Consider the following 16,806-nt stretch of genomic DNA (forward strand, 5'->3'; position numbering starts at 1 on the left):
TTCTTTGGATGGATGGTTTTAAACGCTGCCGACCCCAGCTTCACGTGATCAATGTGAACGTTTCTGAATTGACTGAGACTAAACCTATGACAGATATGACCAAACTAAAATGGAGCTTTAACACATGAACACATTAGAAGTGCCAAAATATGTATGTTTACTGTGATTTAAGTATAAAAAATATACTATACTAATATTTATGAATTTATTTGGATTCATTCATTTGCATGCATTTAGTTATCGCAGAATGCATTTTTTCTGGTTCAAATAGTTTCACTTTCTTGGCCGGAAAAGCTGCATCATCCTCAGTCCTCTCTCAGTACCAAAGCTGCCTCCCTTTTCACTCTGCTCACCTTTTATTGCTGTCACACACGGATACACAACTTACCGCTGCTACTTTATACTGTGGCTGAAAAGTGTGTGAGGGTGAACCTTGTTTTTTTTCCATGTGTGTTAGAGAGAGAGAGTGGTGCTTGTCTATACCAGCCCCTACAGGCCACTGCCTTGTGCATTGTGCCTTCGGTTTGCTGTCCGTCATCACTCCAACAGTGCTTAACTGTGGGACCTCTTTTGTCTCGGGGCAGTAGGCTGTGTGTATGTGCAGACAGATAAAGAGGCATGACTGACACACGTGAGGAATGGCTCTCAAAGGGTTTGGCAACATTTTACATACATGAATGACCTTCATTTGCCACCACCGTGCACCATTTTTCTTAATAGTAGGAACGTTTTGCTTTGAAGGTGAATGTTTCAACACTTCTGAATGAGACTCAATAATAACAACGCAGCAATGTCAGCATACTGTAAATTCACAGAATTTAGTGAAAGATGATGAGGCATATTGACAACCCAGTTCAAACTTTTGCAAGTGCATTGAAATTCTATGACTGGCCATGTTGATGTAATGGATTTAATTTCACTGATTGTCCCCCCCAAGTTATTTCTCCTCCTCTGCTTTTTCGGGAATGAGCCAGTGGTACATCTAATAGATCAAAAGTGCTATCTCTACAATTGTGAAGCACAGCTGCAGCCTTGTGAGTAAATTCAAGGTATTTTTTGTGAACCTTGAGTCATATTTAGAGACGTGCACTGAGGTTCTTAAACTTGATTTCAATTGAAATAATGTGCACCTTTTCTATTATTCAAGAGTTACCCTTACTAACATAACAATATGACTTAAAGTCAAAACTATCTTTTAAAAGTTTTCTTGAATGTTACACTTTCTGAAAATTGCAAAAACTTGCAATTATCCTCTATTTTGCACTCTTGCTCGCATCCCTCTATAGTACTGTGTTGCCTCCAGGCAACATAGCCTATTTTAGCTGTTTTAGCTGACACACACATTTAATTGTCCAATGCTATCTCATGCAAGGGGAACTCCAATACTTGCTAATGAAATTGAAAAAAGTGGTCACATGCCCCAAAGGGGTCAATTTTGCTTCCTGTTTCAGCACATGTACATGGGTCACAGCGCCCTATTTTCTCTCAGAAAAAGTGCATTTAGTCCAGATAATCACCTGCCAAAAATCTGAGTGACCTTCACTGGTAAGTAAAGAAGTATTTTAAAAACTTTACATGACATATCAACAAATATTTTATAGGAAATTACAAAAAAGTGCTTGTTGCCTTGAGGCAACATTGTACCATAATGGAATCGCATAAGGCCATACCAGGCATACTAGGTTGGAATGCAAGTATATTTATATGTTAGGGGAAGAGTTGGAATCATCTACATGTATTTGCCATAAATAACATTTAGAGTGCATCTATAAGAATATGTAGTTCACATATACTGTATATTATGATTTTTTATTATTCTAATTTAATGCAGGACCGGAATCCACGTTTTCTATGGCACATTTAAAGGTATAAAGCACAGGTGGCACTGCCAGTTGATGAGAGTGAGGTCATAGTGAGAGAGTGAGTGTGAGGCTGGAGATGATGATGAAGATAGAAGTACCACAATGGAAGAAAATGAAAAGGTAGTAGTTCAGAGTGAGGAACCTGGTGATGGTGGAAATGGAGGTAAAGTAGCAGGCTTGATTAAAGATGGATGTGCAACATTTTTCATGTCCTCACAGTGTTTTTTTTCCTAGAGGTCTACCAGCGGAAAACATACAGGACCATCCTACCAGAACCACAATGGAGAGGCAGATTACCGAACATTCTGCTGAATACTTGAGTAGAGGCTCCTCACTAGCAGCTGTATTGACAATATAGTGGAGCAATCAAACCTCTATGCCAAACAGTGTAGCAAGCCATTCAAAGAAACAGCTGAGGAGCAATGAATTGGGGACGCTTTGAGGAAAAATATTTTGTGCATTTGTGCTTGTGTACGTATGCGTGTTTGTGTATGTGCATCATTGTAAGGGTAAGGTGCATATGAGGATACATTTCTGGTGATTTTAAATGTTTAAACAACATTGATTGTAATGTTTTGATATGATAGTTTGATGATATGATGAATTAGATAATTTGTGTTCCACAACGTATCTGTAACAGTTGTATCTGTAAAAAAAACAACAGATACAACTGTTTGGCCAAGTGTTTGATTAAAGAAATGTATGTTTTCAATAAATATATTTATTTTTTCTCCAGGAAAATATCAAATGTTTCATTTCGTCCATTGTGGTACAATGTTGCCGTGTGGCAACAAAGGTTTAAAAGATAAATATATGTATTAAAATAATAAAAAATAAAATAAAGTAATAAGTTATCGGTAATGATAAAGTGTCCAATTTAAAGCAGGCAAAACATCCCAAATATTTCTTTCCTCATTTATATCATAATAAAGATTGTGCTTTTTTATGTCCCCTCCAAACTTGTCCCAGAATGCACCAGGACAGTCTCCAAAAAATGAGCCTCAAACTGAGTTAAAAACTTGTAGATAAGACATACCGTGACATCAGGCAAGGCCTCTATAGCTTGTTAGCACGCTAGCTTGTATTAATTAGCTCACTAGCTAGCTTGTATTCATTAGCTCACTAGGTAGCTTGTAGGCCTAATATTTACCCTTGGACAAGGTCTTGGACCAAATACTCCATCTCTTTAAAGAAATTATTGTAGTCTCTGGAAAATAAATGTATTTTCTTTTTTTGATTAATGCTTGTGTGTTGTCACATTTAGTCATGTGAGTCAACAAATTGGTAAGGAAGACTTGTTTTTAAAATAGCAGGTTGACAACGACAAGTCCAAACAGTATTTATGGTTCTCTGCTACTCCCTGGCACATTCAGTGGAGACGTGTAGAGTTTGGGTTGTGATATACTGTATTTAAGTCCAAACTCAACTTGTCTTGAAAATGTTTGGCTCCTTAGCAAGCAAGATGCTAGCCAGTTCATCACGGACACTCTGTAAGGGGTGTTGTTTATCAGACAAGGATCGGTGAGAGCAATGAGACTTGTCAATACAGATACAAACAATGAGCTGCGAGGCGAAAAATAAATTGTGATTCTCCATGACAACAAAACAATGGACGTTTTAAATTAAACAGAGTAATTTAAGCATTATTATCAAAAATGTTGGTTAAAGTAGGTTTAAGAAAAACATGACGAAGACAATACTGTGTTGATGCACAGAAACACAAAATGATCCATACATTCACAAGCTGTGATATAATTCTTCAACAATCATGTTGTCTTGTATCATGTGTACAAGCAGCCAAGTGTTACAGTGAGGTTTGCAGGTCTTGCACAATCAGCACAGCCCAGATGAGGCTACCGCACGTATTATGGTAAAGTCTTGTTAAACTGAGGAAAGAAATGAGATCAAGCATTACAATTAGCTGGAGCTTAGCCTCACTGAGCTATTGACCAAGCTCAAATCCCTCAAATCTGTCCGCTGAATATTTTCTTTTTGTGAACATGGACAGAGCGAGGATGCCGCATGAATAACAAAGAAAATGTAATGTGGGTTTTTTATATTCATGTCTCATGACTCATTCTGTCTCTTCATTTGTGACATCTCACAAATTTTATGTGGACACTATTTGTGGAGAAAGGGCCACATAAAAACCAAATGACCCATTTCATTGTATGTTTTGCTCACGCCTTTGTGTTCAACTCCTGACTACTGCACCAATCCCATAACTATAACATCAAGAAGAATCAGAAGATTACTTCCATTTTGTGAACTGACACTTCTCACTTTAGTTTACGATGCGTTTCAGATGATGTGCTTTTCGTGTCACTGAATCTCCCTAAATTCCTCTTGAGGCAACTTTTGTAAAACTTTTCTTTTTTGTTGGTGTCCTGTCAAACTGCAAGAACCAGCAATTCTGTCATTTGTCCTATGAATGGTAGGATAAGGAGCCTAATAATAAGTAAGATTTACAAAACTTTTTCAAATGTCACTCATCTGTAAATTATATGCAACAGTAAATCTAAATGATCTGGGAATCTGGGACGTTTAGCAGCATTGTGAGCATAGCCATGTAGTAATTATCCTTCAGCATCTGTTACTCTCCAGTCTTTTCGTCTTGCCTGATTTGATTGCTCAATGCAAACATCCTCATCAAGCGATATTACAAATGCAGCTTGCTTTGCTTCATACACAGTCTCATCAGTGACAAAGCTAAAGCATGTAAGGGATGAGTTTTAATCACATTTCTTATAATATTTGGGCATCAAGCCTGCTATAATTTAGTTGAGGCTAAATGTTCTGACTTGAAGACGGCCACAATATCCAGCCTCAGCGTTGGTCCGTCTCATATGAGATTAGCCAGGCTGGAGGTTGTCTCTCTGCGACCCTGGCGGTCCATGTGTCCAGAAACGGTGAAGATATTCAAAACCCGGTCCACCAACCTTCGTCCGTGCCTTGTCCTCTCTAACAGCACCACCACAACAGAGTATATTCCAACACCCACAACTGCAGCCCCCCCTCCAGCTAGCAAAACCACTCCGGAGATGTACATGTCATTAAGGGCTTGGCCAGGCTTCGGCATGTGGTTAGCCAGGGCCAGGTGTAGTAGAACCCCTCCACAAATCAACAGTGACAGCCCTGTAATCAAAACCACCAGGAGGTCCGACAAACCACCGCTTTTTAGCATATTGATCCGTTGTCGGCTCCGAATGCAATTCATGTCCTGCACGGCCGAGCTGAGCAGTTGTTTGAGGAGGACCCCGAGGGCTAGCAGGCAGAGGGCCGTGCCTGCGCCCAGCCGCCATTCGCTCGAGACGCTGGTGGTGGTGGAGAGGAGGCCGACCCCGCCCAGCCCACAGCCCAGGATTAGGAGTACAGCCACGCAGTAGCAGAGCAGAGACTTCCCGGGATCCCTGAACCACCACAGCTCCACCTGCTCCTCCAGGATGCCGTGCTGAATCCGAAGTGGGTCTGCCGGACCATTTAGACCGAGCTCAGGGCCTCTCGGACCCCTCAGGGGGCCAAAGTTGTCCAGTTCGGGCATCTTGGTGCCACTCTCAGCCTGCTGAATAAGATCGCCGCCACCGTCACCACCGCCACCACGACGGAGAAGTCAGAATCCACCAGTCCTTTCAGTCCTTACGTCATTCAACAACGGCCACCATGAATGTGACAGAATCACCTGAAGAAGACAGATGCAGATGTATCAGGGTTTGTTCTGTGTGATTCCACGTGTCTTATATACACATATGAAGTGTTTATTTCCTCAGTCCTTAGTCACTGGGAGCTGTGTAACTTTGCTAATTCATATGAGAGACACCTGATCTAGGTTGTTAACTAGAAATGTAGCAAATTCAAATCAATCTACTAATGTTATATTACAAATAAACATATTGGAAGGCTACTGAGAAATGCAACAGGAGGGTGTAATTAATGCAAACAATGCAATATTGATTACATGATATACAACAGAGCTCTTGGCAAACAACCTAGCTAGCTACAGAAAATTGTTGATCTCTTGTCGTGTGCTGGTCTGAGCTAACTGTATGACTGACCAGAACACAGACGCTGTTCCTAATCAGAAGAGGAAGCGCAGGTACACAGAGACTGGTTTTACATGAGCACTAAAATGTGGACTTTGAACCCTCTTTGTTCTGGTCGTCTGTGAACTAAGAAATGCAGGTTTAACATCTGTTTGTTTTCCCAAGCAGAGTTAAATAGTAACCTCACCAGTGTTTCTTCACCTACTTTGGTGGTGTCGTATAGTGCATCTACAGTATTTGTTCAGAACCCCTTTGCATGACTTAGGTGTTATTACAGGTGGTGCAGTAGACGCACTCATGTGACTAAAGCCAACAGTGATGCTGGGAAGTGAAACAATACTATTCAGCTTGGTGCTGTCAGTCTTAAAAAATATTAAAATTATTATAAGCTGAAGATCCACACTCACACAAACACACACACACACACACACACACACACACACACACAGTTTCCCAGAACATCCAAACTTGCTGTTTTGACTGTGTAAGAAAGTGTGTTGTGCTGACTGGCAACCTTTTCTATCTCTCATTATCACTATGCTAATAAGTTGTCACTATAGAGGCAAACAAGCCTCGGTTGCTGAAAGAATAAACACACACACATACACTTATTCAAAGAGCTAATGCACAAATGTAAATTTAGCTTCTCTCATCCTCCCGAACACACACCCACACTGGCTTACTGGATGAATCCTGCCATCTGAACTCTCCAGTACCTTAAGCCAAGTTAATCTTTTCTCCCTAATGTGCGGATTGTTTGTGCTGAACTGTTGTGTATGTTTGTATATATATTATTTTCTGTCAAAAGCTCAATATATCTGCCAATTTCCTTATGTTCTTATATATTCCTTTCCTTCCCCCCCTCATCTATTCCTTCAGTCTTTACCTTACCTCAGCATATTTCATCTCTGCTGTAGTTTGTAACCTCATCACACCCCCATAACACAATCATGTAAACATATACCACACACACACACACACACACTCACACGCACACAAACAATCATCCTCAAGGTTATGGCTTTCGACAGCTTGTCTTTTTAAACCTGTCAGCGGCTTTATTTCTATCAAAGTCAGCAGAGCGCTGCACGAACACACGCGCCCCGACACAAGCTGACAGGAGTTCCAGTCTGTCTTCAGCGGTCGTGGATTTTGCCAACACAAACAGTGTTCTGCAAAATAAAATGAATGTCAAGGCAAGTGAACAGAGCATGATCTCACATTTAGACTAGAATATCTTTTTTTTTACATTTTTTTTTAACCTGTAGCACCTCTACAAAGCACTTAATACGCAGTGACAGAACATTTCTATCCGAGTTATTCAGCCTATTAAGAAAAGACTATAAACCGAATGCAAGATCACATTTCTTATTAGCGTGGACAGGCACAGCCTTATACTGAGGCAGAGCAGTAACGCCGTGACATGGGGAGATATGATGAGCCTACACAAGGTGTGAAATGAAGAGTGAAGTCATTACAGCCGAGGGGGGTGAGGAGGGGAGTTTATTGGCAACATGCTGTTCTGGAAGATTTTCACATCCTGTATCTGATGGATAATAGTGTGTGTGTGTGTGTGTGTGTGTGTTTGTGTGTGTGTGTGTTTTGCACAAGTGAGCAGTTGTAAATTAATAGTAAAAGGTGATGTGCAAGTGTGTATTGGCATGTGTATTTATTCTCTTATGACATGCTTGTGTATATTTCACACAGGAAGACAGGGATGAAAGTGTACTTGGTGTGTGTGTGTGTGTGTTTGTTGAGTCACTAATTAATCCCAGCTGGTTTGAGCTCAGTGTCACCGGCAGGTAGCACCACAGAAATAGCACAGTAATTGAGGTGTGTGTGTGTGTGTGTGTGTGTGTGTGTGTGTGTGTGTGTGTGTGTGTGTGTGTGTGTTTGTTTCTTTGTGTCTGAGGTTGAGGCGCCAAAGGTGTTAAAAAACAATATATTTATGACTCCACCATTCACCACCTCTTTGTCTTATTAAAGATTGAAAATATCGCCTCCCTTCATCCGGTACAAACGTATGAAAGATTATTTTTCTGTTTCATTAGATAACTCACGGTAAAGTGAAGCAGGGACACAACAGGGTGATGGAGAGAGAGGCGACGGCACGCAACAAAGATCATAAGATGAAATCGAACCCTTAATGACACGAGTTTATCTCACTCTGCTGTGCTGCTCGCTCTGCTCCCCACAGACGCACACACACACACACAGCGAACCGCTGGACTGCGTCTGCCTTCCCTTTTATCGCTCGCATGACCTCTAGACTCATATTGAGTAGAGTCATATCAACTGTGTCATAAATGCCTCATAAATATCTTTACAAAAGCACTGACTCACTGCTGCACTCTCCACTGGCCTGCTGTTAAGTAAAAGACAACAGGTACAGAGGCACGGACAATTTACACACAACTCCACTTGGCTGAGTTTTTCTCAGCAACCACAGCCCTTTACACTCGGCAAACCTGGTGACATTTTTGGATTGTTCATCCAAAACTGTAGTCCCAGATCGCACTGTAAGACAGGAGTTTTGGAACTGCAGAGAAACTTAGGAGCTCGCAAAAAAGAAAAGAAGTTGGTGTGTCGTTGTGGGCTGTACAGGCACAGATGGATAACCTGCATGTTCTCTCCAATACATTTTTCTCAATTTACATTGTAGCGCTATGATTCACGACACAATGAGAGCACATCCTGACGTGTCTCCAATTGATCTCCTACATTCTGAAACATCATTTTACAAGATCCATCTTGCAAAGAAACTACACAATCGTTGTTGTCGTTGCACTAAAAACTAATTATTTCTTATAATGAATCTTTGAACTTCCACAATGCTCTTGCATATTCCTTAAACACCGATGGGCTTCTCTAAAAATGAATAAACTGAGGGAAAAAAAACAGCATTATTGAAGATCCACTTTATCCTATCATCCATTTGAATGACCCGAACTCCTGCAAAATCAAAGTAAACTTGATTCTTAGGTCAGCACATTTCATTGTCTGACTTATCTCACAGAGGCTACAGCACCAGTGATCATTATCACAATTTATCTGAAACAGATACTCTTTTTGAAGAAAATCCTAAATGAGCTTCTTCTAATTGACAAGAATATTAAGTGTGTGCAGGAGGCTCAGCTCAGCAGTCGAAACTAAAATAAGTGAAGCCAACAGTCCATACATTGTCTGTTACGCTAATGCTGGAAAGTAACATGAAAAATCACTAAGATAATCAGAAACCTTGGACATCATTCTCTTTCTCTCTTTGTTTCTGCCACCTCTAGGTTTTCAGCCTGCAAGGTCACCAGAAGGAGCTGTGCTTTAGAGTAAAAAAAAAACACTATGCTGCACAGCAATTACCTGGGAAGCACTGGGACTCCGGTATTCCCCTCTCTGTTATGTCAGCCTGCTGAAATCATTTCACTGGCCATTAGTGTCTCATTTTATTGTTGATGCGTGGCTCTTTTAAAATTTGTAGTCCGCCATTATATGCTAATCAGAATGCCGGTCAGCAGAGTAGGTGAGAAGACGGCAACAACGTCCAGTGAAAGTGGAGCAGCCAGAATCTTGCTTCTTGTGAAAATTGCAGGGACTCAGCTGGGATGTTTAATCAGGAGAAGGAAACTGCAAACGCCTTGACAGAAAGTCAATGTTGGGTCCAGTTAGCGAAGGCGTAATGCACAATGTTACAGCTTAGATAAAGGCAAACATTCGCACCCAGGGAATCCCTGACTTGAGTCCCACATGTCTTTCCTTTTTGGGTCTCAGAGAAAAGTGTTCTGCTTTATTCAAGTTTGAGACACACGATGCAAAAGTGAAGGAAAAAAAATCCTTCCCACATGTTGATTTGCCAGTAGAATTGTGATATATTTGCCAGTGTTTAAGCTTTTGTCACTGTAATTAATTTAGATCACAAATGCCAGATGTTACTTTGGATTCAGGAGTGGGCTTTCCTTTATCGTTTTTACATCTTGTGGTTTTCAGTTTCTTTTAATTGACGTTTGCTATATTTAGAATTTTGTCTTCTCTGCACATGAAGGCAGAAAAAAATTGTTGGCCAAAAAAACCTCCCAAAAAAACAAAGCAACAATATTTCAAGCACAATTTGGTGAGGGGGACAAGGTCCTCCTCGTCATTCTGCTGAAGTTCCTGCTGTGGGCTGAAGGCTTGCTCACGGGAGACTGGGCGATGTGTTGCTGTGGTGACAAAGCAATACTCTCCTCCTATCTCTTTCCTGTCTCCCCCCAGGCACACACGCGCACACATGCCCCCTTGTCCTCTAGTCAGGCGTTGATTCTCTTGGCGTCCCCACGGGCGAGGAGAGGGGTCAGGGTTGGCTCCATCTGTCTATGTGATGGGCATCGGTGCCAAGCGCCACAGGGGCTGGAGGGAGAGGAAAGGAGGCTCGTGTGGAGTGGGAGGGTAACGGATGTTTCTGAGCTGTCATCTGGGACTCTGAATGGGGCAAAGGCTGAGGCTGAACTTGGGGCTGGCGAGAAGGCGAGGGGCTGAGGGGGTGGGATAGGGAGAGAGGGCTGGGGGTGGAGGGGTAGGCTCGGGGGCTCGGGATAGTGCTGAGACTTCACTGCTGTTCTTGGGGTTGTGAATGTGGCAGAGAAATGATGCTGAATAGGTCTTTCTGCAGACAAGCTGGAGCTTTCTTGCTCACAATGGACAGCAGAGGCACCCGGGGAGCCTCACTCTGTCCGGAAACAGTGAGAAGACAATGGCCAGTCAGTGTCATTGCCCTCCCTCTGTCAGGGATCACAAGAGAAAACCTAAGACAGGAGGAGAGACAGAAAAGAAAGAGCTTTACATCAGCCGCACATACTGTACTGTCAACTCACCTATGGCTCATGGTCCTCCTATGTTATGCCAATGAGTCACAGCGTATATCCCTCCAACAGCAACGGCAACACTAAGTCATAATCTCCAAGATGCTTCATCCCTAGAAACGAATGTATGTCGTCTATTTTGCATATTCGATGGATTTCCATAAGACGGCGTACAGACATTCACGGTCTGCCGAGGATGAATCCTATATACTCCTTGGCTTTTCATTTAGCCTCACCGGCAAGTCAAAACGCAGTAAGAAATCCCAACATCAACACTTTTGTGCAGATATTCATGGCTTTGCAAACTAAAATTATTAACAAGGCATGAGTTATAGCTGCACCACCATCGTCATTGTGAGCATGTTAGCATGCTGCGCACTAGCTTGGGTGTAGACTAGTCCTAATGGTCATTGATATTTCTGGAAACAGACCCCTCCTGTTTGACTCTCTAGCTCCTCTCAGATGGTTTAATTCCACCCTTTGTGAGCAAGCTCATTTCTCAGCTTATGGCACAACATTACCCCAAACAGCCAACCCCCCCACCCCCTCCCTTATCCACAGACACACTCATCTCCATCTGTTTTCCCTCCTTATCCTTCCTTACTTTGTTACACCCCCCAACTCGCACCCCTGTCTCACCACCTATTCTCCTTTATCTGCTAACTTCATATCTCTCTGCTGTCTGCTCTGGCGTTTTGGTGTCAGAGAGAGAGAAATGTGTGCATAGGGTTGGGGGGATTACTTGTCTTGCCAGGTAATGCTGCCTGAGTGAAAAGCCCATGTTGCATGCAAGCACGCACATAAACTCAGTGTACTGCACCTGTTTTCCTGATGTGCTGTTACTTTGTTTTCTCAGTGAGATTGCTGTGTCATTACCCCCTCATTCCCTCGTGTATCTACTCCCCATCATTCCCAGCATTAGAAATCTCTCCTCCAACACAAACGCACGTTAATAATATAGGCCGATAAAACCAGAACACGATTCATGAACGTGCACAGAAAACAGTTTCACTGTGTTATCTATGGCATATGGTATTTCCTCTTTTTTTTAAATGAGCTTCCTCCTCTCGGTGGTGGTGCAAACTGCTGGTGACAATAATGTAGCCCAGCTCGGTCTCGTTTAGTCTAGCACAGGCTGCGGGCCCCATTCAGCCACTTTACAATGGCAGGAGCCAAATGAGGCTCTTAAATGCTGGGCCCAACTCAAAATGGCTTGAATATTTCTGCTTCTGTCAAATAGTATCCAAACGGCAGGAAAGTAATGCTGTTTTTTTGTTGTTTTTTTGGGGGGGGAGTTGGCTGTGTTGGTCTGTTGATTTTATAAAAAAAGTAAAGAAAATAAAAACCTCTGGGCAGCCAGTTGCTCTGCACTGTCATGCACAGCTGCAATATTAGAAAGCTAATCAAATCGCCAATTAACATGCTGGTCCCCTTCTGCTTCACTCCTGCTGACGATGGGAAAGACGCCGTTTTCTCTTTTTTTTTTTTTCTCCACAGTGTTTGTTTTTTTGAACCCTCCTCGCATCCTCTTGTGGGTTCAGAGGTGATATTCAGCATTTTCTAATTTGATATTGGCTGTCTAGCTTTAATGACTGTAATGAATGAGATGGCTGGCTCAATGTCTGGCTGTCTTAGTTGTTGACCGCCTGAAATGACACGTCTTTACCGCAGCAGCATCTTATGATTGAGGTTGAGAAAACTGGCGGTTTTTTTTTTGTCACATGGAGTGCCATGACATTCATGTTCCCCAGATAATGAAGCCAACTGGCTTCCTGATGCCCTGTTATTTACTCTAGCGCCACCATAAGGTCTAAATTTGTGGTGTTAATGGAAATGTCCTAACATGAGTTGAATGTATTACCATGGAATGTGGTACCAACAGTCATGTCTAAAAGGGAAATACACATTTGCTTTCTTGCAGAGTGATATGAGGAAACTGATATTGCAGAGACTGCAGCTGCCTAGCTTAGCTTAGCACAGACACTGGATGACTGGTGAAACAGCTAGCTTGGCTCAGTCCGGTAATTCAAAGGAAATTGGCCACCTTTTATGTGGCTGTCCAATCATTGCTAATGTAGTGCACTGAAGATAAATTCCCCAGCGCATGCTGACTGAGAAAGCTAATCTCTCTTGTTGCGGCGCCATGCTGGCCGTGCCTACATGTACCAAGATGCATCGCACGAGTTGCGATCTGACATAAACAAATAATGTCATTGAAGGATATTTTTACACCTAAACTGAAAGATACAACCATACACATTCTGAATACAAGTTTCTTCTGAAGTCAGGCTTAACTGCTTTGTTTAGCAAAATGTTTAGTTAGTCTTTCCACGGTTCCAACAATCAGCAACTCTGGTTTGGCAAATAAATCCTTAATTCACAGAGTGAGACATGAAAATATGCTGACTCTACAAGCTGCTGACCCCACGCTGTAGCTGTCCGTAGCATCACGGCAGCTGCCCCACTGTGGCGGCTCGTCGGTGGCTCTCACGCCTTCTCGGGAGGCAGAACATTAATTTAGAAAATTATAATGACAAAATTCGCCCTGTGCTGTTTGTTTTTCCAGTTTTTCTTCAGTATCTCGAAGAAGGTCTGCAGCACACCTCTGTCCCACTGAGGACAACTTTCCACACACACGTCTTTCTCTCTCTCAGCCCACGCTGACATCGATTACAGCAGGATGATGCCGTTACGGTACACAGAGCAAGTCGGTGCTTGCTCTCGGAAGCTCAGATTTGGGAGCGCCCCGCCGGCCATATCCTCTCAGCTGCAGTCTCGAGCGGCCTCTCTCTGGCCAAGTCAGCCAAAACACTGTCAAATCTACACTCTGTAAAATCCTCATCCATAACATCCTCTGCACTCATTTTTCGGGAGGCCTTTTTCACTGTAACACAAATGTAACACAAGCGAGGACATAACTGGGATGAGGAAGAGCAGCCGATTTTACAGACACAGAGAACATCAACAACAACTGCGGGCGCTTTTCACACTTTATAGCTCACTCGGGTAGGTAGAGATAAGGTTTCTCTTTTCAACACTGTACATCTCATTTGTTTAATCAGTAGAAACACTGATGTGTCAAAATAGTTCCCTATTTTAGAGTCGGTTATGTACCACGTTATTACCAGTAACTTCCTGGTTGCCTGGCAATTAATCAAGGCTGAGAAATAGTCTAGCCAAATACCTGCAAAACTTGATGTACTTTTTATTTTGTGCTAATTAAATGTTGGCATGCTCACAAGCTAAACTGACTAAACATGGTCAACCTGCTGATTATGAGAGTAGCATTATCAATGCATTATGTCTGGTAATGAAAGATGGACGACTCTCCTCAACACAGAAATGTCTACAACAATGTTATTGTTCACAAACTCTCACTATATTGACTCGGTTGTAGTGATTATGCTGATAGGTGGATGCTTTGTATGCTCAGGGACAGAGGCTATTGACAACACACTACATGTGTGTCTCCGGATCCGCTGACTGTGAAACAAAACGCCTCTTGGGGATGTTTAAGATTCTGTCCTACTCTCTACTTCTCCATTCTTTGTCTGGGATCCATGTCACACACACACACACACACACACACACACACACACACACACACACACACACACACACACACACACACACACACACACACACCTTTACAGAGCTCTCATATAACTCTGGTCATCTGCTGACACGCTCACCGACTCTGCTTTGTGTTTGCCTCCTCCAGTTCTTTCATCCGGTGCTCTGTGTTGACTCCAGGCTCTTTTCTAATGAGGCCTATCACATGTTGTTTTCAGCCTGACTTGTTTTTTAAGCGTTCGTTCTGTAAACTAAAATATGCTCCACGGATCAAAGGCTCATGCTCCACGTTGTGACAGAGTGGCAGCACTCAACCCTCCTCAGACACCCCAGGGTGAAGCATCTTCGGACTTTAGATGAGTTATAACAGATCTATATAAGCAGGTATTGATCCGTTCCAATGACGATAACTTGAATGCAGCATTGACATCGCTTCCTCTCTCTGTGGTTTATGAATTTTACAGCAAAACTATATGACGTAGCCCTATGACTTGATGTTCTACAATGCTACACAGTATGATGTGTGCGTGATAACTGTTGGCCACCCGGATGGTGCAAAGGTTAGGGTGTGATACGACATCATGTTTTCATCATGTTTTTACTACCTAAAATTGTCAAGTCATTATGTTTGGGAAAGTCCAGACCACAAAAAAGGTTACTTCTGCTACTGTGAAAAAAGAATGTCACTATAGCCCAGGTTCCTATATTATTTTCTCTTAATTATGATTATCTCTTCAGTTGCAGGAAAGAACATTACAGTGATCGGGGAGTAATATGTGGATTTTTGTAACTCATTTGTGAAGTTGTATTGTATGAGCCTTCCAGCAAGTCCTCACAAACAGAGGTGGCTTTTCATCTTGAAACTTTGCTTGCCTTTTGAAATGTGTGAAGTTGGTCGGGGTCAGACTTGAGGTAAATATATAATAAACAAATATATAATAAATAATTAACAACTAATAATACAACAAGAATAAAACCACTTATAACCAAATCCAGAGTGTGTTATATATACACTGGTGATTTGGTTATATGTAAAGTAAAAATAAAATAAACAAGCATTGCTACTTTTGCTTTGGATGAAACAATATTTAAGAGAAGAGAATAAAGTCACCAACACAGTTAAGCAACACTTCGTTATTAAAAATATTTCTATATTGCACAGCACACTTTTATATTCATGCATTCTTCATGTGATATAAATGAACTATGAACTCATTGGGTTATTGACTGTCAAAATCCTGCTCCATGTATTCATAAAATAATAACTGACGACTATTATATTCATTTAATATTGTTTATTTGTAATTGTTTTTCATTGGGTTTTCAATCAGGGAAAAGCCTAATACAAAATGAAAAGGTGTCTGATTAAATCAAATAAAAAAGTTGTGACAGGGCAGTTCTTACCTGTGCGCTCAGCTGCTCACCCTCGGTCTCTATTCCTAATCGCGCCGGTCTATTTCGTATTTAATCCCAATCTCCCACTCTGTCGCAAAGTCTCACCGGCATCATCGTAAACCTTCGTGCCGCCAATCCTTTCGGATCAAATCGTCCAGAGTCGTCCAAACCGGTGGGAGCAGCTGGAGGTGCTGCTCGCTTCCTGCCTCCGAAGCTTCTCGGTCTCCGTGCCTCTCCACCGGACGGACGGACTTCCCCCGTTTAATGCAGGTGTGGCCGCGCACGGCGGCAGGGCACACCGGTGGGAGGGGGCAGAGAGCCGGCGGATCGACCTCCGCGCCGCCGTGGGTCTCCGCGGTGAACCGCAGCACATGACACGGGGTGTGACAGCTCTTTTAAATAGTGGCCACACTGTGATTGTGGTATCAGCCGACGAGCGGCAGGCGTCTCCTTTCTGTAGCAGTCTAGGGAGGAACAAACTGTGCAAAGCATGACAGTCATTATTGATTCATTGATAGTACAATATTAATAAAGTCACAAGTGATTTGGGCACACACAGTGTTGTTTTTCTGTCGTTATTCATGGTTTCAAGGTTGAATGTGAATTCTTGACCTTTCAGACAATCATTTAGAAGTAAGTGGAAGTGTAGATGTTGTCTTAATTTTTGAAGCACTTTTAGAGGTTGCATTAATTTACTAAATATTCATGTATCCCTCTGGTATAACGTATTCAAGCCTTTCTGTTTCCAAAACTGACCTTAAACTGATTGTATTCAGTTTATATTCCAACTGTAGCTATTGCTAATAAGATGCACAGCCCCCATGTACTTATTAAGACTTCCATGGAGGCATGCAAGAAAAGTATTTTTTATGGATTGAAGTCAACACGAGTCATTTTGTGGGTAAAATATTCCTTAAATACTTCTCATATCTCTCTGAGCTGCATTATCCCACACTGCACAGCAATAATTAATGTGACTTTAAATCATAAGACTGTGACATATTACCTTAAGGATGTCTTTCATCAAAAATAACTTTGAAATTCTTCCAACCATTCTTGACATTTTCATCACTCTTTTAGAAATATCTCTAATATAAACATCCA

At 42.1% G+C, this 16,806-nt stretch overlaps 1 protein-coding gene across 1 annotated transcript; it reads right to left on the bottom strand.

The window, feature by feature from the left end:
• Nucleotides 1–1,658: 1,658 nt before the first annotated feature.
• On the bottom strand, nucleotides 1,659–15,970 carry tmem125a (transmembrane protein 125a). Its single transcript, XM_084011127.1, has 3 exons — nucleotides 15,712–15,970; nucleotides 9,260–10,677; nucleotides 1,659–5,541 (listed from the first exon to the last, which is right to left on the bottom strand). Exon 3 carries the CDS (start codon nucleotides 5,401–5,403, stop codon nucleotides 4,705–4,707), a length of 699 nt encoding a protein of 232 aa, XP_083867253.1. The 5' UTR covers nucleotides 5,404–5,541; nucleotides 9,260–10,677; nucleotides 15,712–15,970; the 3' UTR covers nucleotides 1,659–4,704.
• Nucleotides 15,971–16,806: the final 836 nt, after the last annotated feature.

The sequence above is a fragment of the Eutrigla gurnardus genome (genome assembly GCF_963514095.1).
Source record: "Eutrigla gurnardus genome assembly, chromosome: 6".
Lineage (NCBI taxonomy): Eukaryota > Metazoa > Chordata > Actinopteri > Perciformes > Triglidae > Eutrigla > Eutrigla gurnardus.

What these genes read in the sequence shown, in the direction of transcription:
- tmem125a (XM_084011127.1), bottom strand. Translation starts at nt 5,403, where the DNA reads ATGCCCGAACTGGACAACTTTGGCCCCCTGAGGGGTCCGAGAGGCCCT.